General features: G+C 40.4%; 3 protein-coding genes and 1 pseudogene across 4 annotated transcripts; all 4 read right to left on the reverse strand.

The window, feature by feature from the left end:
- Positions 1 to 1,258: 1,258 nt before the first annotated feature.
- LOC146644131 (glutathione S-transferase A-like) lies at positions 1,259 to 4,197 on the reverse strand. Its single transcript, XM_085395435.1, has 6 exons — positions 3,956 to 4,197; positions 3,807 to 3,872; positions 3,521 to 3,626; positions 2,820 to 2,938; positions 2,163 to 2,248; positions 1,259 to 2,057 (listed from the first exon to the last, which is right to left on the reverse strand). The coding sequence occupies exons 1-6, from the start codon at positions 4,121 to 4,123 to the stop codon at positions 1,928 to 1,930; spliced, it is 675 nt and encodes a 224-aa protein (XP_085251561.1). The 5' UTR covers positions 4,124 to 4,197; the 3' UTR covers positions 1,259 to 1,927.
- Positions 4,198 to 6,623: 2,426 nt separating this feature from the next.
- LOC146644132 (glutathione S-transferase A-like) lies at positions 6,624 to 9,149 on the reverse strand. Its single transcript, XM_085396082.1, has 6 exons — positions 8,924 to 9,149; positions 8,715 to 8,780; positions 8,413 to 8,536; positions 7,694 to 7,812; positions 7,004 to 7,089; positions 6,624 to 6,910 (listed from the first exon to the last, which is right to left on the reverse strand). Exons 1-6 carry the CDS (start codon positions 9,089 to 9,091, stop codon positions 6,781 to 6,783), a joined length of 693 nt encoding a protein of 230 aa, XP_085252208.1. The 5' UTR covers positions 9,092 to 9,149; the 3' UTR covers positions 6,624 to 6,780.
- A 2,183-nt stretch (positions 9,150 to 11,332) lies between these two features.
- On the reverse strand, positions 11,333 to 14,689 carry LOC146644133 (glutathione S-transferase A-like). Its single transcript, XM_085395303.1, has 6 exons — positions 14,409 to 14,689; positions 13,573 to 13,638; positions 13,358 to 13,463; positions 12,224 to 12,342; positions 12,027 to 12,115; positions 11,333 to 11,898 (listed from the first exon to the last, which is right to left on the reverse strand). Exons 1-6 carry the CDS (start codon positions 14,574 to 14,576, stop codon positions 11,766 to 11,768), a joined length of 681 nt encoding a protein of 226 aa, XP_085251429.1. The 5' UTR covers positions 14,577 to 14,689; the 3' UTR covers positions 11,333 to 11,765.
- A 2,896-nt stretch (positions 14,690 to 17,585) lies between these two features.
- Positions 17,586 to 19,633, reverse strand: LOC146644134 (glutathione S-transferase A-like; annotated as a pseudogene). The gene is made up of 6 exons (XR_014909236.1): positions 19,452 to 19,633; positions 18,674 to 18,739; positions 18,471 to 18,576; positions 18,149 to 18,271; positions 17,984 to 18,072; positions 17,586 to 17,879 (listed from the first exon to the last, which is right to left on the reverse strand). The product of XR_014909236.1 is annotated as a glutathione S-transferase A-like (transcript).
- Between the last annotated feature and the right edge of the window lie 78 nt (positions 19,634 to 19,711).

Below are 19,711 nucleotides of genomic sequence, written 5' to 3' on the forward strand. Positions count from 1 at the left end.
AAATATAAAATCAAAGAGCTCCATCTCAGTTACGTCATCACGGGGAAGATTTTCCACCTCTTCTTCTTGACATGATATTGCAAGTTTATGGAGCAATTCCGAGTTGGAGCCACTGGTCAGCTGATTAAGCTGTTGCTGGATCTCCCATTGTAGGTCGTGCCAAGTGGCCATGCCTGGATAGCTGAAGTCTGTCGCTCTGGATAGTAGTGCTGTTAAGCATAGGGACATGAATCCCACGGTTCTTAGTTGATCAGCACCTGACTACCACGGCACTAGTACCGGACAAGCGCCCAAATTTGTTTTCTCCCTAAGTTGGTGGTCAGAGGGGCAACTGGTTTCCTTTGCCAGCAACGTATAATGCTGTGATAAAGAGTAGAAACAGTACACAAGTTGAGCTTCATAAGAGGAAGTTTTACTCTTCTTCTGTGCCCCAAAACACTACTCAATACCAACAGCGCACTATGCACCCTCTGGCGCCCGAAAGTTCAATAGCATTTTAATACCTAAAACTGCCATAATCCGACAATAATGTTTAAATGACAGGTTACCAAATACAAATGTAACAAAAAAAACCTTTAGGCTTGACTCTCTTTCTCTTTTTATTTTCAATATTATATTTTAACAGATGGCTATTTTCAACTCTCTAAATTTATATTACTTCAGAAGTCAGATGTTGAAACTCTGGAGTGATGTCAGGTATATGCATTAGTGGGTTGCAGTAGGAAAGTTGGAAAAAGAAGGAAAAACAGGATTTATTTTTGCTTCTTTGGCAGGTAGAGCTATTTGGGTATCACAAGCAATACAGCATAACATTTGTTGTTTGTGCTTCGCTGCAGCACGTCTGTGGACTCAGCATATGGTTATTCAGCAAGTTATAGTTTTACTGCTGTTTACATTCACTGCCAGCATTATAGATTGTTAACCTCCTGGTGGAGGAGTTGCTCAAACTTTCCAAATGAAAAATCCAGGTTAAGGGGGTGTTCCAGATAAAAATTCCAACTGGGAACTCAAAAATTCTGTCAATACATTTTGTCTTCCCTTCTGTAGTCTCTGTTTTTTCTGTCTCTCTATGCTTTGTTTGTGTTTCCTATGTTATGTTTTAATCTCTGCTTCTTTTTCATTTCTCTTTCAAATCCTGTGATACATTTGTTCTCCTGGGACTTAAACTAGCTATCCCATTAAGAATTAAAAAGAAATAAACACACACTAAAAAGAAATAAACACACACACACACACACACACACACACACACACACACACACACACACACACACACACACACACACACACACACACTTGTTTGTGATGCTGAATATAATTCTAGTGTTTGTAGAACATCTTTATAATTTGTGAGTTGGACTGTGGGTAGCAGGTTGTTTTTTTGAAGCACAACATATATCAGATCTTTGTTTTTTGGTGTTTTGTTTGTTTGTTTTTTGTCCCCTGGATTTTGTAGAACAGATCAGTGTTTCATTTAATGTGACTTTGATGTCTTTACAAATCCATACAGTGATTGCTCAAGTGTTGCTACCTAGATAGGAAAGCTCAGTTTCAAAGAGAAGAATGACAACAATCAAGTAAAGCGTTAAAGTTTTGATTTAGTGACCTTTCCTGTCAAAACTGCACAGCTGCAGGATGGATTTAACCCTTTCACACATAGTGGTCACTGCAGTGGACAGCAATTCAAAGGCTTTTTTTTGTATTTGTGTTAGTGTTGATGGTATACTTGCAAATAAACCACTACATTGGACACTGATGTGTCACTCCATACACATCAGTTGTCCACCTAAGTGGACATATAAAAAGGTCTTTGAAAAGTATATGTTAAAAAAAATATTCATCATATTGTACTGAAATACGAGGAATAGTAACAAATTAAAAACACAACAAGAAAAGATTGGCTTGTCAGCTGATGAGCCTCTCAATCTCAGATGTCTTTCAAAAAGTCCTGTCCAGGGGTGTCCTTCCAAAGTGGAGGCCAGGTGGCTTTGATGCTGTGTCTGTCCTTCAGATTTTTATGGTATTCTGACAGTTTGGGGTAACGTTTCTCACTTAGCCTGCAGGAGAGATCAAAATCAGGGTGAGTTCACTGCTGTTTATTATTGCATTCATTCATCTTGCCAAGCAGCTAAACGTCAGCCTTAGTAAAATAGCTTACTTACCCCATGCGGAAGAGAAGAGCAACGGTTGGATAAACAATCACATCAGCCATTGAAAAGCTCTTTCCCGCCAGGAAACCACCTGGTGTCTAAGAGAAAAAAAATAAAGCGCTGTGAGGGGAAAACAGTGCAGAACTCAGATTCTAAATATTCCACAGTGTGTCTTTACATTTAAACATAAGTAAAATTTTTAGGTAAGATTTTTACACAAACAGTGTTAGCGTATATATTGACTGTTTAAATTTGGTACAGATAGTCTGCCTGGCTTTGTCCAAATATCATCCAAACATGTCCTGCTGCTTTGTTTTTTAACTTTTGGTGTTTTTCTAACCTTAACCCAGTTTTCTTAAGAGGCTTTAGAATCTGCCAGATTGTAGGAAGGTTTTTCCTGTGACTCGCCTGGTTAAAGAAAAGAGTTGCATCTCTGTAACACAGTGCAATAGGCTGTTTGGGTGTAAAGTACGTGATTTTACCTCCTCCTGCAAAGATTATGTTTGTGTCAAAACATAAACTTTCCTCAGAAAAAAATTCCCAGACTGTTTCTCCCACTACAAAGCAGTTGGAGCACAAAGCCAGAGCAACACAGCTATGTAGGTATAAGTTTTGTGCACTGGATGCTTGTAGCAGTAGAGTGAAAGTCCGTGCAGGTCATTCACATACCTTCTGCAGGTGTCCCTCCCACATCTGCACCTCGCCAGTCAGCGTCTCCTTGAGTCTCTTAAAGGCAGATTCCTGCCTCTCATTCTCCGGGACCCTCCGGTTGTACATAAAAACATCCACTGCAAAATATCAGAACAGACATTTCATGAATATATCCACTGTCTGAGGATTTAAAGCTTTGAGAAAAAAGAAAGTTTCCACACACTGCACAGCATCCACTTCCATATTTTGTATTTTTGGTATGTCTGTGCATTGCTGTGTAACATCAGGCTGTAGGCTGTAAATGCTTGCTTTGATAAACGGAGATTAACATCCTGTTGTGAGGGTTACTCCCAAGGAAATAGTGCATTATGCCAGAGCCTAATTATGTGAACACACAACTTATTTTGGGTGGCATGTTTTTTGAACAACGCTGACCTCGGGAAGAGCAGGGGAACCAACTCTGAGGAGGTTTGCTGAACGCATGAAGTATCAGTGGTTTAAAGGTGACAGGTTCGTGCGTGATGTTGCCAATCATTGACTCAAAATCCCAAAAGGCAGATCTTTTAATGGCAACAACAACAGATAAGTCATGTAGAGAGTGAGCATGTCCCACTAAAACCTCACTAAATGTAATTTGGGGGATCGGACGTGAAAGTGCAGGAACTCAACAGTTATGTCTTTGTGGTTCAAAACCAGAGAGAAGATTTAAGCTAACATACCCATTTTCTGGTGAAGCGTGTTACCCTCAAAGGTACGCTGGAGCACCAGGGCTTTCTCGCTGGAGTTCACAGGGATCAGTTTGGTTCCCTGGGACATGTACTCACACTGTTGGTCGAGACAGGAAAACAGTAAGTGTTATAAAGAGCAGCAAAAAGCTCTGGTTTCTTTTACTCTGCAGTGTAGGGTGCATGTCCAAACAATCATGGTAAACCTAGTAATCCCTCAACTTGACCTCCAACAACCTATCTCCTTGACAACAAGGCAGTACCTTGCTCGAGTTCTCACCTCCAGGAAGAAGCATGCACCGTAGGACTCGTTGATGATTTTGTCCCCAAATTTGAAGGCAGGAAGCTTTAAGACAAAGTGGAAAAAATATGAATAGGTTCAAGTTCAAGCATTCAAAGTCCAGATTGAAACCTGTGATGCAAGCCTACCTGACCCCTGGGGTTTACATCCATGACTTCCTTTGATTTGTGCTCTCCTTTCTCGAAGGAGAGCAGTTTTTGGTTGTATCCCTGCAGTTTCTTCTCCTCCAGAGCGATCATTACCCGCCAGCAGGGAGGAGAGCCGGAGCCCCACCAGAGAGTCATGTCCTTGGCCATGGTTTCAGAGTGAACAGCTTAGTATGGCAGCTGAAATTACTGAAGGTTAGAGATAAGAAGACTGAAGCCACAACGACTGAAACAGTCTCGTTTTATAGCAAAACTCCAGCCCTCCACATCCGGATTGGTGGATTTAGGTACCGTCCCATTTTGGTCTTCTGACAAGAGATCTCTTACCCTCTTACATCACAACCCCACAGTTTATATGACATGATAATGAAAGTCAGAGATTTCTGCAGCAGCACAGTTAAATTTATTGACTGTGATTTAATCTAAAGCTGCTCGTATTCACAGGTGTGCAAAACTGTCATTTTTATGTTGAAAAGCGTTTGGAAATGCAAACAAAACAATTCACCTTCAGATCAAATCAAGTGCACAGAGTAAAGTGACACTGGGCGCTTTGCTGCCGTGCTCCCGTGCAGTTCGTTCAGATGTCATCATTCCTGCACGTTACTTGTGTGTGCTTCATTAATACGGTTGCATGTCAACAGTCACAACCTTGGTATCCATCTAATGTGCATATGTTAAACCCTTAAAGATCGTTCTTCATGCATTCATATATTCTTACAAGTAATGCTGTTGATTTGTTGAAACTCACGGTGACTTAGCACTTTGTTTTCACACATGCACACAATGCACACACGATTCTGGCACGTCTCTCACGTCCATCAATCGCATTAGTTCTGAATGTGTCTAATATCAACTATTTTATGTATCTTTGTACTTGAAATACAAATTTCATCTAGCACTAAAATATACACAATATAATACTAGTTGCTTTGTGCTTCATTCTGTAAGCCTTTGAATTCTTGTCAAAGTGCACTTGAACAATTGCCAATGTCACATAGCGGTGAAATAAGCTACAGTGGACACATTTGCTGCGATCACTATCTCTGCTCTTCTGGGTCCGTTTCAGTGGACTGTTTCCTGAGTGAATGATTGCTAGAGGAAAGGCAAAACTCGTGGTTTTTACTGAAGTCCCTTTGTCCAAGTAACACACACACACACAGCTGCAGCCCTGCAATATTATTACATGCAAGTTTCAACAGTAATAGGCTGCATCGGGATTTCTCTACACCTAAAAGGAAAGAAAAGGCATATGCCGAGAATTTAATTTGAAAATGTGCTTTCCTGTGTTTCCATTAATTCAGTATTTTCATTTTGCAGATGTAGCATGACACACTCCTTTTTTGAGCAAGCGTATATTCAGACGGACCATGCAGCAATGTTTCAAACAAGTCAGAATTGTTGTGGGTTCCCAACACACACACTCAGAAACAATTGTGCTTTTTGGTCTTTGTACTCTCCTTGTTCCTGTTGGTCACCTCCATACTCCATTCAGCCTGTTTTAAACTGCTGCCAGCTCTCCTTCTCATTGTAAGCCCGCTTCCGTCTGGTGTGCTACTGAATAAATAATGGAGGCAGGTTAGACAATGTGTAACAGGTGTCTCACACAGCCTCTATCCCATAGCCTTGCAGCCTGAATCACCTGCTCTCTCCCTCTTCAAACAGCTGAGCCAAAAAACACACCCCACCGAAAGACAACCAAATGGGCCTATGAGGTTTTAAACTGTGATCACAGCAAACTTGGTGGACAGATTTGGACACCTCATCCAAATAATATTGCAAATGCATTTTCAAACTGAGCTTTCACTGATCCTTAATAAGGAGAATGTGCATTTAACATAGCAGTGAAAATTCACAAATGACATAAAAAGGATTAATGCAAAGTGCCTCATGTATGCAACCTCATGCTGTCACGGGCCATTTGAGTTACCTTTGTGCAGAGAAAAGTGGTTGCACCACACCCAATAGATAAAGGACTCTTTTGATATGATGACCTTTCATTGCGCTTTATTTGTTTAAGCTTGTAAATGCTATAAAAAGGAATTTTACTATAAAGTTAGGCTATTCAAGCTTTTCTGCTGAAGCAAGCCTGTTTATATTTTAGCAGCACAACACCACTGAAATTATCGTAGCTTTAGTAACAATAACTTCAACAATCAATAGAGGGTTTTATTGATTTTTTTTTGATCAGCTGAAGGCATAATAGTGTTATTGCACATGAATGCCTAAAATGTAGGCATTAATATGCATTCATATCAAAAGAGTGGGTGAGAAAAGAAATTACTATGACTTCTACTGCAAAATGAATGCAAAAGCAGTTTCTGCACCACTGCAATGTAAGCAAAGGCCTGGCCACCCCAACAAAAAATCTGATGGCTTTGCCACTGCTCTGATTGTGATACGGCAGCATAATTATAGAAATGTTTTCGTAAACATGATTGTGCGATGTTTTCAGAGAAAACAAAGCAAAAAGTTTAATTTAAAGTTTCTGTTTGGTGATCTCTCCTGTCAAGACTACGCAGCACTAATGTGAGTGGTACCTCGTTAAAAATAGCATCAAAACTTTAAATTTACATTGACGGGCCAGGTTTGACGCCAAAGGTCAAATTTTATTGGTGGAAATTTAACTTGAAAATAATGAAGCAAACAAAAATAAAACTTAGTTTTTATTGCTTTTACTCACAGCACAACAGAAATAAGATGGCATGTTCAGTAACAAATGTTCAAATATCCACTGCAGAGCAGCACAGGGTAACAAATTAAAAATGCAACAGGAAAAATGTGCTCGCCAGCTGATGGGTTTCTCAGTCTCAGATATCTTTTAAAAGTTCCTGTCCTGGGGTCTCCTTCCAAGTAGGAGGCCAGGTGGCTTTGACGCTTGGTCTGCCCTGCAGCTTTTTGTAGTATTCTGCCAGTTTGGGGTATTTATCCTCGCTTAGCCTGCAAGAAAGACGAAAGTTGGTGTGAGTTTGTTGCTGTTTGTTATTCAATCCAGGCAGCTACAAGTCAGTTTTGCAAATTTAGCTTACTTACCCCATGCGTAAGAGAAGAGCAACACTTGGAAAAACAATCACATCAGCCATGGAGAAGTTCTCCCCTGCCAGGAAACCGCCTGGTGTCTTAAAAAAGAAGACAAAGAAAAAAAGATTTTGGATGGAAGCTAAAAAAATCTTTTAAATAGTTGGTGAAACTTGGCTTACTAATTCTTCTACATATATTGTCTCCTTAACAGCAGCTGCTGAGCAAATCTCAACAAAAGACTTCAGACAATCAGCTCGTCATCATCCAAGTACTGTGCATCGGCCAACTGTCAACATTCGGTACTTGTTTTTTTGACTTGCCTCTATTTCCTCTTGAGGCAGTCTGGCCACTATTGTAAATAGGAAGGTTTTGCCAATGACTTGCTTAGTTAAATAAACATTACACTGACTTCCTGCACAATCTTGTACTGTGAGTTGGTGTTTTCAGGAACGTAAACATCAAATGTTCAACATCAATTGATATCTCTGTGAACAGATGTTTTGGACATTTTTTTCCCCTTTAAATCATTATAATGAGTCAAAATACCGAGGGGATAAAAAGAAAAGAAAATAGACAAAGTGCTTTTACACGGTAGCACCCATTACATCCAACAGCTTATAACTTCCTGCTAGGGTTATTGCCTGTTTCTGCAGCTTTGTAGCTGTCGTGCTCTGGGTGCTTGTGAGTGCATGCGCATCATACCTTCTTCAGGTGTCCCTCCCACATCTGCAGCTCAGTAGTCAGCGTCTCCTTGAGTCTCTTAAAGGCAGATTCGTGCCTCTCATTCTCCGGGACCCTCCGGTTGTACATAAAAACATCCGCTGCAAAATATCAGAACAGACAATTACTGTCTAACATCAGGCTGAAGACTATAAAAAGGTACCCAAATAACATCTATAGCAGCTTATTTAAAAATGAGTGATCATGTTAAGCAAATGTTCATTTTGGTTACATGGGATTTTCTGGTGTCATTTCTACACTGTCTCAGGAATTTACTTGCAAGGCTAATTTGAGCAGAGATTAACATCCCAGCATGTTGTGAGGGTTACTCCCCAGAGAAATAATGCATTATGTAACACTCTTAAGTGAAGGCACAGCTCTTTTGTGTGTTGCATGTGTTTTGAACACCTCGGACCACGTCGGTGAAAGTTGATGTCAAAGCCTCTGAGGAGGTTTGCTGAAGACATGAAGTCTCAGCGGGTTAAAGGTTGCAGGTTTGTGCGTGATGTTGCCAAGCATTGTTTAAAATCCCAAAAGGCAAATCTCTGAATGGCAACAACAACAGCTAAGTTATACAGAAAGAACTTTATAAGATTTTCTTTATAAACTCTGTAAATCCCCTGGTTTCAGTGTCCACATCAGCATACAGGGATATCGAGCTCAACAGGTATGTTCAGAAGGCCATGACAGAGTTAACGTACCCATTTTCTGGTGAAGTGTGTTGCCCTCAAACACACGCTGCATTATTAAAGCTATCAAAGCGCAATTGTTGTCAGAGCCGGCGCAGTCAGGAATCAGCTTGGTTCCCTGGGACTTGAACTTGGACTGAAAACAACACATGAAAGCACACGGAAACACATGAAACGAGCAACTGTTCTGAGGTGCAGTGCACCCTGCGGTGTAGGGTGTCTGCTTATACAAAGCATTGCAGAGCATGCAATCACCAGTCGCCCTCCAACTTAACAACTCCTCAGTGACATGAAATTTTAAGTAAGGTTCTCACCTCCAGGAAGAAGCATGCACCGTACGACTCATTGATCACTATTTCCCCAAATTTGAAGGCAGGAAGCTTTAAGATAAAGTAGAATGAATGTTATTAATATATACTTCAAAATTAGGCATTATTATTTGTAATTGCACAGTGAATATAAAGTACTTCAGGAGGTGGGGGTTTGAGTGCAGTTTAAAGGTATGAATGTGATGCAAGCCTACCTGTCCCCTGGGGTTTACATCCATGACTTCCTTCGACTTGTGCTCTCCTTTCTCGAAGGAGAGCAGTTTTTGGTTGTATCCCTGCAGGTTCTTCTCCTCCAGAGCAATCAGCACCCTCCAGCAGGGGGGAGAGCCGGAGCCCCACCACAGAGTCATGTCCTTGGCCATGGTTTCAGAGGTTAACCTGGGAGCTGAAGTTAAAGGGAGGTTAAAGATGAGAAGACTGAAGCTAGAGCAGGTAAAGAGCCTCATTATATAGCAAAACTCCAGCCCTCAACATCCGGATTGGTGGCTTTAAGTCCCGTCCCATTTTGATGCTCTGACAAGAGATTTCTCACAGATAGCGGGGTGTGAATTATTTTTTGAGCGAGATCACGCACCTGCATTTTACCTGACATGCTGCTGTCGGAACATTTTTGTAGCAGCACAGTTTGAAACATTTTGTTTGATAAAGATTGTTGTATTCACAGCTATTGCAAAACCGCACCAATATTCTGAATTTCAGTGAATAATAATGTTTATAACGTTAAAATCAGGTGTAGAAACTAAAGTGAAAGTGAAAGTCTCTGTGGGGTTTATCAGAACCCAACTTTATTCCTGTGGGCTTTATTATTACGGTTGCATGTCAACAATCACAGCTATAGTTGACATCCATCTGTTATACGTATGTTAAAAACTGTTATCATCCTTGTTCGTGCTTTATAGATTCTTGCAGTGTTGTTGCTGATATTTTGAAACTCACAGTGACTCAGCAGTCGTGTATTTACAACTTCACACGCAGGCACTTACGCAACACTGGCACAGTTTTCACGTCTCTCTGTCTGATACCCCTGATTTTAATGCATTCTTTCATTTGACATCCACATTTCTAGCTTCACCAAATCCCTGCTTCTGTTTTTATTTTCTTCTTTTGTGCTTCTTTCTCATGTTAGTGTGCACTTGGCAGCATGGACTTCTGCATGAACAGCGGTGAAGAGAACTGCATGTTTGCTGCGATCGCTGTCTCTGTTATCTTGGGCTGTTTTTCAAAGAAGAGCTTGCTGTGGGATAAACTTCTGCAAGATTTCCCCATACATGTCAGAATAAGAAGCACGTTTTTCTTCTTGCCTTTGACTGATACATACATACACATATATTGTGTTTGTGCATTACTTTCAGTGTTTTCATTTTGCTTAGTTGGCATGATGTAAGCATTTTTTGCTGACTACAGCAACAGTTTGTTTCTGATGTTTTTATCAGGTCCACTGATAACCTGGCAACCTGGTTGCATGCCACACGCATTACTTGTCCATTAGTGGAATTTTATATCCGTTCTTTTGTTTTCTTTGTCACACAAGGCTCCCATTGAAAATAGAGGAACTCCTTAGTGTACCACCTTATATGAATAAAGGTTAACTGAGAGGCTAAAGAGAGGGCAAAGTCACTAGGTGGAAGTATTTTCTGATCGACTGTACATCTGAACATTTCAAATTCATGTGTATGCGCTCTCCTACTCGGCAGAGGCTTTCGGGCAGGTTTGTGCAGCTCCATGATAGTTACTTTAACCTTTCCAAGCAAGTACAAAACCAGGTGAAGCTCCAAGAACTGAGTACCTGACTCAACTCAATTCAACAGGTACAGCAGAGGCACGTACTATGAAACATGTTTAGCATAGTAGTGATATCTTGGGCCTTATCTGGCTTCATTTAACCATAACAACTGCATTCAGGATAAGCGGTCACACGCAGTGTTTACCAGCTTGGTAATCCAGCCCAGGCTTTTTCCAGCACGTTCACATGAAAGGGGCAGAGCTGGCAGCATATAACCAGTCACAAACTGCTTCCTACAGGAAGACGGGAGGTTTTTTTTGTTTTGTTTTTTACAAAGAAAATCAAAAAATATTAAGAGATTAAATGAACAATAAAGGCTATAAGCAACACAGCTGCTGCTGCTGCTGCTGCTGGGTGTGATAGGAGAAGCACTAGTGTACAGTATAGTACACTACAGTATAGTATTAAAACATGCTGCATGAATGTGTGGAGACTTGAAAATGCCGTGGTTACGACTGGAAGGCTATCGTATACAGACTTTATTCTGCGTGACACCAGGCGAAAAACAAAACTGCTGATGTCAGAATGAGTGAAATGACGTTGGTGTGCGACAAAAAAGCAAACAAAATGCTGCAAAGCAAAAGAGAAATAAAACCTGTGTGAGCTGACATTAACTGTGTCCCTCTCATACAAGTTCCCTGATAAGAAGTTGACCAACTTTATAAAACTAAAAAGGCTGGGTTCATCCTGAAATTACCTCACTCAGCTTCTGATCATGCTTTGCAAAAAAACCCTCACGTAAAAGGGTTTTAGTGGTGCCTAGATGTGCAGGATCTGAGTTCATGTTCACAAGCATAATGAAATACGTCAACAATGCTGATTGACACAAGTTTATTTTTAACTGAAGTGACAATGGCCAAAATACAGTACACTCAGTGGGTATACATGAGGCTGTGAATTTAACGTAGCAATGTAAAATCATGCAAATGATATCAAATTGAAGCATGAGGCATTGGAGTTCCCTTTGTGTACAGAAAACTAGTTCTTAGTCCTTTTCTTCTTTAGCAAAAAATGTTCTGACTCCAGTTCACTGATATAAATTTATTAAAGGTTAAAAAAAAGTGTAGATTTAATTTTTTTGACTGTTGGTTGATGCTACATGACATCTCATATTAAAAACAAACAAACAACAAAAAAAAACTGCTGTTAATGGAACCTGAACTTGTATCAGTCAACAGAAACTGTTGTTCGATATACACACAAACAAAAGCTGCAATATTATTATGTGACATTCATTCACGTCTGCATGAATGTCAGATGTCTTTCAGTGTGTCTTGTCCCTCAGGGTTCTCCAACCAATGAGGAGGCCAGCTGGCTTTGACACTGGGTCTATCCTTCAGCAGATTGTAATACTCTCCCAGTTTAGGATAACGCTTTGCAGACAGCCTACAGATCAGAGCAGAAGGTAGAATATAGAATATAAAGTTCAGTGACTACAGATCATCACTTATTATACTGATGAAACATGAAGGAGAAGCAGCTGTCATTTCTATTTCCTTCTCTGCCACTCTTACCCAAATCTGAAAAGATAAGCAACTGTAGGAAAAATGACCACATCTGCCAGTGTGAAGGACGGTCCTGCCACATGAGAGCCTGAGCCCAGCTTGGATAAAAGAAATGCAAATTACAGCACAGTTTGAATAAACCAAAGCAGGCGATGTCAGCTTGTGTTTCTGTGTGTGTGTGTTTGTGTGTGTGTGCCTTCACATACCTTCTGCAGGTAACCCTCCCAGAGTTTGAGTTCAGTGGTCAGAGCCTCTTTGTTTCTATTCAGAGCCGATTCATGTCTCTCACCTTCAGGAACAAACCAGTCGTAGTAGATAACCGCATCTGAAAATAAACAAAACTCAATCACATGATGCTAAAAACATTTTTTACTGTAAAGGCATCGCAGCACTATTTTTATCAAGCACTATTTTTGGTAAAAGACTACCCACTCTCCAAGAGCCCACACTGTGATTTTGAGTTCACTGTTCTTTACAATATTGATGTTGATTTTATTGGGCAGCTGTAGCTGAGGAGATAGAGCAATTCATCTACCAACTGGAAGGTCACTGAATTTTATCCCCTGACTACTCCAGACTCCAGTTTTCTCGAGCAAAATCCTGATGATGACCACCTGATGCATCTGTATGTGCGCACAAAAGCATTTAGGTACAGGAAAAAAGTGCTTTTGTGTGACTGGGTGATGAATGAGGCTTGTAGTAAAAAGCACTCTCTGTGCTTTGTTAGTGTTATATAAGCAACACTCCATTTACTATTGTACCATTTCTTTTATCAACTCAGAGTCATTGCCAAGATAAAGTCCGGACTTCCTCAAAAGGGCCTGGAAAACCCTTTTATCACTTCCCACCTGGACGACTTTCTACTTTGGTACAGAATAACTATCTCTGTGCCACCTGCTGTAAGTCAAGAATACAGCAGTTCATCTTTTCACTGGTATTGGAAATCATGAACACGTCCCTTCATTGGTTCCCTGTCCATTTTGGAATTGACGTTAAGATTTTATTGCTAATGTTTAAGATTTTTAAGTGGACTGCGACCTTTGTATCTGTCTGAGCTGCAATCATAAAACACATTCATAAACCTGTAAGAGCTAGGATATAAATGGCTTTCAAATACATACAAAATCCACTGCTCATAAACTGTCTAAAATGTTTTGTTTTGGGTCTGGACTTATTTCAGTTACTTATCTCCATCATCATCTAACGTGATGGAACACCAGTCTAGTAAGTTTGGCAGGCTCTGAAGGGAAGAGACTGCTTCCTCAAAGTTCACCCATATCTCCTCAAGCTGCTACTGCTAAGTCAACTGTAAAACTGTGTAGGCAAAGTTTTCGTCTTACTGAGTTTCTCGTAGAATGTGAGACCCTCAAACATGCGTTGGTACATCAGAGCTTGTTCTTCTTGGCTGTCCGGGATCAGTTTGTTTCCTTGGGACTTAAACTGGCTCTGCCATTGAGGAAAGAAAAAAACGCGCACACATATGAGCTTGTTACTGTTTGTGATGTTGAATTTAGTTTTAGGGTCAGTATAATTCTTAATGAATTAGAATCCTCACCTCCAGGTAAAAACAGACTGCATAGGAGTCGTTCACAATAGTGTTTCCATGTTTGAATGTTGGAAGCTGTGGAAAAAAAATTAGAACGTGAGCAAGACAAACTATCAAAGCTGCCATTTGAATCACTTGGATACCCGAAGTTTGCTATGTTAATTGCACTGAGAGCCGCCAGTAGCAGATTGCTATGATTACATGTTGTAGTGCATCACAAAGTGCAACATATAACATATTGTAGTTTGTTTTTGCCTAAGTTAGCTGCTAAAGCTGTAGCAGGCGTGTCACCCCTCCAATCTGCAGAACAGGTCAATATACAGTACTGTCATGCTAATAACGTCTTGCTAACCTTTAGCTTCACAAAGTATTTGACCCTGTTGTAAAAAACAAAAATCCTCGTGACTTTGACAGCTTTAACTACACTCCAGGTTCTTGGTGCTAACCCGCGTGTGCTGAGCAACTTTTAATCCGTTATGCCCAAGGAGAAATCAGGTGAACAGGCCAGTATGTTAAGATCTACATTGGATAAGATTTTGTAATATACCAACAATCAGTGTTGACAGAAGGGCACTGAACTGAAACAGCTGCTCTTGGGACACAGCCCACCATTGGCCAAAGGTCAACTTTCACAGCTGCCTTTCTAAAACTTAAAAAAAACTAAGATGGGCGGGCTGAATAATGTTGTGTAACCAGCTTTACTTAGCTAGTAGAGCAACAATACATATATCATGTTGATGAGGATGAGGTTGTTGAGGTTATTATGCAAAGTGTTTTTAAGCATTAGACTTAATGATAATATTGTATGGTACATTAGCTAAGGTGTAATTTTCTTAAGGCCCTACCTGTCCCCTGGGATTTATATCTAACACTTCTTTGGACTTGTGCTCCATTTTATCGAAGGACAGCAGTTTTTGGTTGTAGCCCTGCAGGTTCTTCTCCTCCAGAGCGATCATCACCCTCCAACAGGGAGGCGATCCGGCCCCCCACAGCAGAGTCATTGCCTTAGCCATGGTTTCAGAGGGAATTCTTACAACTGAGAGTGAAGTTGTGGAGGGATGATGAAATGAAGACAGCAGCTAGAGGAGCACAGACAGATTTATAGCAAGCTACAGCCCTTCCCATTTTATTGTTACGTAAAAAGATCGGTGCCTCAACACAAGACAGATCAAACACGAGCAGCCCCCTTAGTAACAGCACTGCTGATTAACTATTAACTACATCTGTGCATTATGAGTCGCCATGGAGACATTGTGGCTCCCTCTTTACAACGTTGCTTCAGTTCATTGTGGTTTTCAAGCATTCATTCATGGACAGCTTTGTTTTAAAAGGCCTGCGACAGCATTTCAAGGTTGAATCCAAGTTTCTGACTGGGACTCTGCAACACATTAAGTTTTTTCTTTTTCTGTTATAGATTTGCTGTCTCGTCATCTTGTTGCTTGAACCAGATTCAGCCAGGCTTTAGCTGTTGGACAGATGGATTCATTTCACCCTAGAGGACTTTGGGATCCAGAGGAGTTCATGGTTGACTCAACATTTAACATGCTAGCTGAGGTCCTGTGGGTACAAAACAAATCCTCCTCAACCGAGCTGTACAGCTGGTGTGAGGTATTTGTGCTAATATGCTGCATTTGGATTTTGCTACATGTGGCGTTGTGCATTACATCGACTGTACAATTTGGTCTTGTCTGTTTAAAGGACACTGTTCCCGAAGTCTTGTGTTTTGTTGCAGTCTCTCTGAGCATTTCCAGTCTGACCTAGGGATGAAATTACTGGGATGTCCACTGCTAAGAAGATTGTGGCGTTGTGTTAACACAGTGTGTGACCAGCACACTGCCAAAACCTTCCTTTTTATAGTGGTGCTCAAAAATATAATTAAACATTTAATTACCAACACTTGGCTGTGACTTATCCTCTCAGTTTCTATGGAAGCAGAAAGTTTGAACTTAGTTTTTCATAGGACTGCATAGAAGACTTTTTTTTCACATGACTATATAAACGGTATTTTTTTAAAGTGACAAAACCTGTAAAATATAACACAAAAGTTTAGTGAGTGTTTCACTGTGCACATTGGTGGCTAATTTCAGGTTTATAGAGCCCTCGAGTTGTTTTATTTGAAGTTCCTGATACCTCTCAAAATAGTCCTTGATCATGGTTTACATTTTAACAACCTGCTGTTTTCACGTTGCACATCCACTGGTGATATCGCTGGATGATTACAACTGATAAAGGTTATACGGGGGGGCAGATAACATTCACAACTCACGTGATCATCTCTTAATATCTGTTGAAAACTCACGATGACTTAGCATGTCATGTACATGGAAACTGTCCAATGCATGTCTCTGATGCCACCTATGTAAAAGCAACCCCAGTTTCTCTGTGATGCTTCCTCACAAAACTCAGAGTAAATGTCCACCTGAGCAGTTCCAGAATCAGTGTGGCAGTGGAAAAAAACGCAATCACTCTCCACTACTCTAGGTCTGTTGTGGCTTCCAGATGATAATCTACCACAACAAAAGCACGTGGTTTTCCTCCAACACACTCCTGCAAAGTATTATTTTCATGTTTTTAATGGGTTTGACATTATAATTAAAATTTTCTCCATAATAAGAACTTTTGCACAAGTCTTCTTTAGCACGTCATGTTTATTTATTTATTTTTTATTGGATCAAAATGCAAGATTGCGTAACACTGAACTATGTGATTTATGCAAAGTCATGACAACACATGCTTTCCTGTACTATTGTATGACTGAGGGGATGAGCCTGGATAGCTACTATACGACTAACTTTTGTTAAAATGCAAAATCATGCAAATGGTGCACTACTGAACTATCAGCCTAAAGAAATGGTAGCACAATGGATTTGATCAACTGTTGAACAGGAAAAGCCAGTTCTAGTCACGTAGCAGAATTCCTTTACTGTGGTGTGACTGGGAGGATGAAACTGGATAACTACATGGGTTACTATTGAAGTAACCTGAACATGGTTAGATCACAGATTGTCTATTAGGGTAACAAAAGCTGCTGTGATATTACATTAAGTGTGAGGAACTCCCAGCATGAATGTGTGACTGTCTTCATTGCTTCTGCTTGAATTTGTGCAAGTCTAGCATACAGTGTTTCCCGTAAGGGTGAGACCTTCCGTCATGCATCGGTACATTAGTGCTTGTTTCTCAGAACTGAAAATATTCAACATTTTCCATGTTTTAATTCTTGCTGTTTACATCGAGGTGTAAACATGCTGCACGTGGGTGAATGCAGGGAGCTAATAGAAAGAAACTGACAGAAGAAGTCAGGCTGTCCGGCTCAACATTGTGTTCCATAAGCATCTTAAGACTTTTGTTCATTTCAGAAAAACAGAGAAAGCTTTGCACTACACAAAGAGTACTGACAGTAAGAGTGCAATGCCTGAGAACGGATCAGTCAGCAGTTTCCTATATCTGTGATGCCCGAGATGTGAAAAGAGAAGCAGACACACCAAAACGGCTTCAAATATGCGCTACAGTTTTTTATAGAAGTTCATAGATTCACAATAAATCGACAGCTGTTAATGAAAAAAATCATTTAAATTATTTAAGGTGATAATTTATTTTGCCACTCTTTCCTACTTCCAATATTACAGTACATTTTAAAACTAGAAACAAGCTTCAGTCTATTCTCTGAAAGCAGCAACAATAAAGCCAGGAGGTGTAAAAAGAAGCAGTGATTTCTGGAAGTGATCCTGGGCCCACGCAGTGATTTCCATGACAGAATCATGCCAGTTTTTAATGCATTGCCGCTTGAGGCAAAACATCCTATAATGATTTTTGGTCTGGGTGCTCGCACACAGAGCTTTCTCCAGATTCACTGAACCTTTTGATGACATAATGTGCTGTTTTTTAGGCTTTTTGTTCTCTCCTTCTTTTTAAGATACATGGTAACTTGTATGGAAGCACAAGAGTTACATTGTTTTAAATGTGAAAATCCTAATAAAAAAGAAATAACTCCACAAAACTAGTGAATGTTTTTGTTTCTTGGAAGGTTTTTTATTGACAGGATAGAAAAAGATGCAAAGTCATGACTTCTGCGGTGAAGTTAAACTGCTGTCAGAAAAAACGGAATACGTATGAGTTACCAAAAGCTGCAAGCAAAAAAACAAGAGCCGCTCTGTCATTATGCAGCATCATCTATGGATGAATATCAGATGTCTTTCAGTGTATCTAGCCTCTTGGGGTTCTCCAACCAATGAGGAGGCCAGCTGGCTTTGACACTGGGTCTCTCCTTCAGCAGATTGTAGTACTCTCCCAGTTTAGGATAACGCTCTGGAGACAACCTACGAATCAGAATTAAGAAGACTTTCAAGTCCCATGTCTACAGATCATCTTTCATTTTACTGATGAGACCACGTGGAAATGCAAACAGCCTCTGCGTGCTTACCCAAACCTGAAGAGTGTGCCAACTGTTGGAAAAACGACCACGTCTGCTAGCGTGAAAGACGGTCCTGCCAGGTAAGAGCCTGAGCCCAGCTTGGAAAAAGAAAATACAGTTGGAACAAATCAAAGCAGGCCGAGTCTGTCTGAGTTTGTGTGTTCATGCACATACCTTCTGCAGGTAACTCCCAGAGTCTGAGTTCACTGACCAGAGCTTCTTTGTTTCTCTTCAGAGCCGATTCATGTCTCTCACCTTCAGGGACAAACCAGTTGAAGGTGTAGTAGATAACAACGTCTAAAAAACAAAACATTAAAAGATGGCACATTCATCTGTTAGCAGGTTCACATGATGTGAGAATCTTTCCATTTTAAAACATAAGTTATCCAAAGAGGCATTATTTTGGAAGTTGATCCAAAGGTTTTCTGTGTAATAACTTAATTTTTTTCCTTGAAATTTCCTGAGAGACGAGGCTCAGAGGAATAATAACACTTACTGAGTTTCTCGTAGAATGTGAGACCCTCAAACATGCACTGGTACATCAGAGCTTGTTCTGCTGGGCCATCTGGGATCAGTTTGGTTCCCTGGGATTTAAACTGGCTCTGCAAGACATTAGTAAAAGACACACATTTAACTGGGGCACATTTTGTGATGTTGCATTCAGTGTGAGTGAATATTTTGTCAAAATGACGTTCTCACCTCCAGGTAAAAACAGGCTGCATAAGATTCATTGATGACATTGTCTCCATGTTTGAAAGTGGGAAGCTGAAAAATAAATAAAGAAATGAATAACAATAATCATAATAATGACAAGTTATAAAAGTGTGTTAGAGTCAATAAGCTGCTGTGCTGGATCAAACAGGAATCCTTAATAATAATTACAAGAACAAGTGAGATTACACACAACGTGTCACATATTCAGACACCAAACCTCACATTTCTGTGTTTTATTTAACGCTGTTCCCTAAACAAACTAAACCCAGTAACACATTTTTAAAAATGGGCCAGTCTGGCCATTCGATTAAACCTGCTCGTCAAGTTCAAACTGGTTCTTTGGCAGTACTGGAAATCATCATGGTACTTGTGGGCAGGGCGCTTCAACTCCAAGCTCTTATTCATTATTATATAACCAAGTGTGAGAAAAAAGAAAGAAAAAGTTTGAAACCCAGCTGCAAACACAAGAGCTCAGTTATCTCTACACCCATATTCACTACGTGTCAGCTCACGATAAGTGCTCGTCCAATCAGGTGCTGCAAGGCGTCTCTTGGAGCGTCTTAAAAAAAAAAAAAAAAAAAAAAGTCTACTTGAATAACGGAATCTTTTCCGCCAGAGCAACAACCCATATTTCAATGTTAATTAATGACCGTGATGTCGTCAAGGTTATTGTGCAATGTATTATGCAAAAGGATCAGATTCAAGGATATTCGTCAGTGTTGTGTTAGTAACAAGGGCTTGTTTGCAAAATAGCTCACCCTACCTGTCCCCTGGGATTTATATCTAACACTTCTTTGAACTTGTGCTCCAGTTTTTCTAAGGAGAACAATTTTTGGTTGTATCCTTGCAGGCTCTTCTCCTCCAGAGCGATCAGCACCCTCCAACAGGGAGGAGAGCCGCTTCCCCACAGCAGAGTCATGTCCTTGGCCATGGCTTTAACTTGAGATTCACGGCGTCACGCAAAACACAACAGCACATTTGAACTTCTCTTAACAAGTGTGTCGCTGTCCAGCTTTTAAAAAA

Source organism: Rhamphochromis longiceps, linkage group LG22 (assembly GCF_057381845.1).
Source record: "Rhamphochromis longiceps isolate RC_006_pf linkage group LG22, R_longiceps_female_GT1.1, whole genome shotgun sequence".
NCBI lineage: Eukaryota > Metazoa > Chordata > Actinopteri > Cichliformes > Cichlidae > Rhamphochromis > Rhamphochromis longiceps.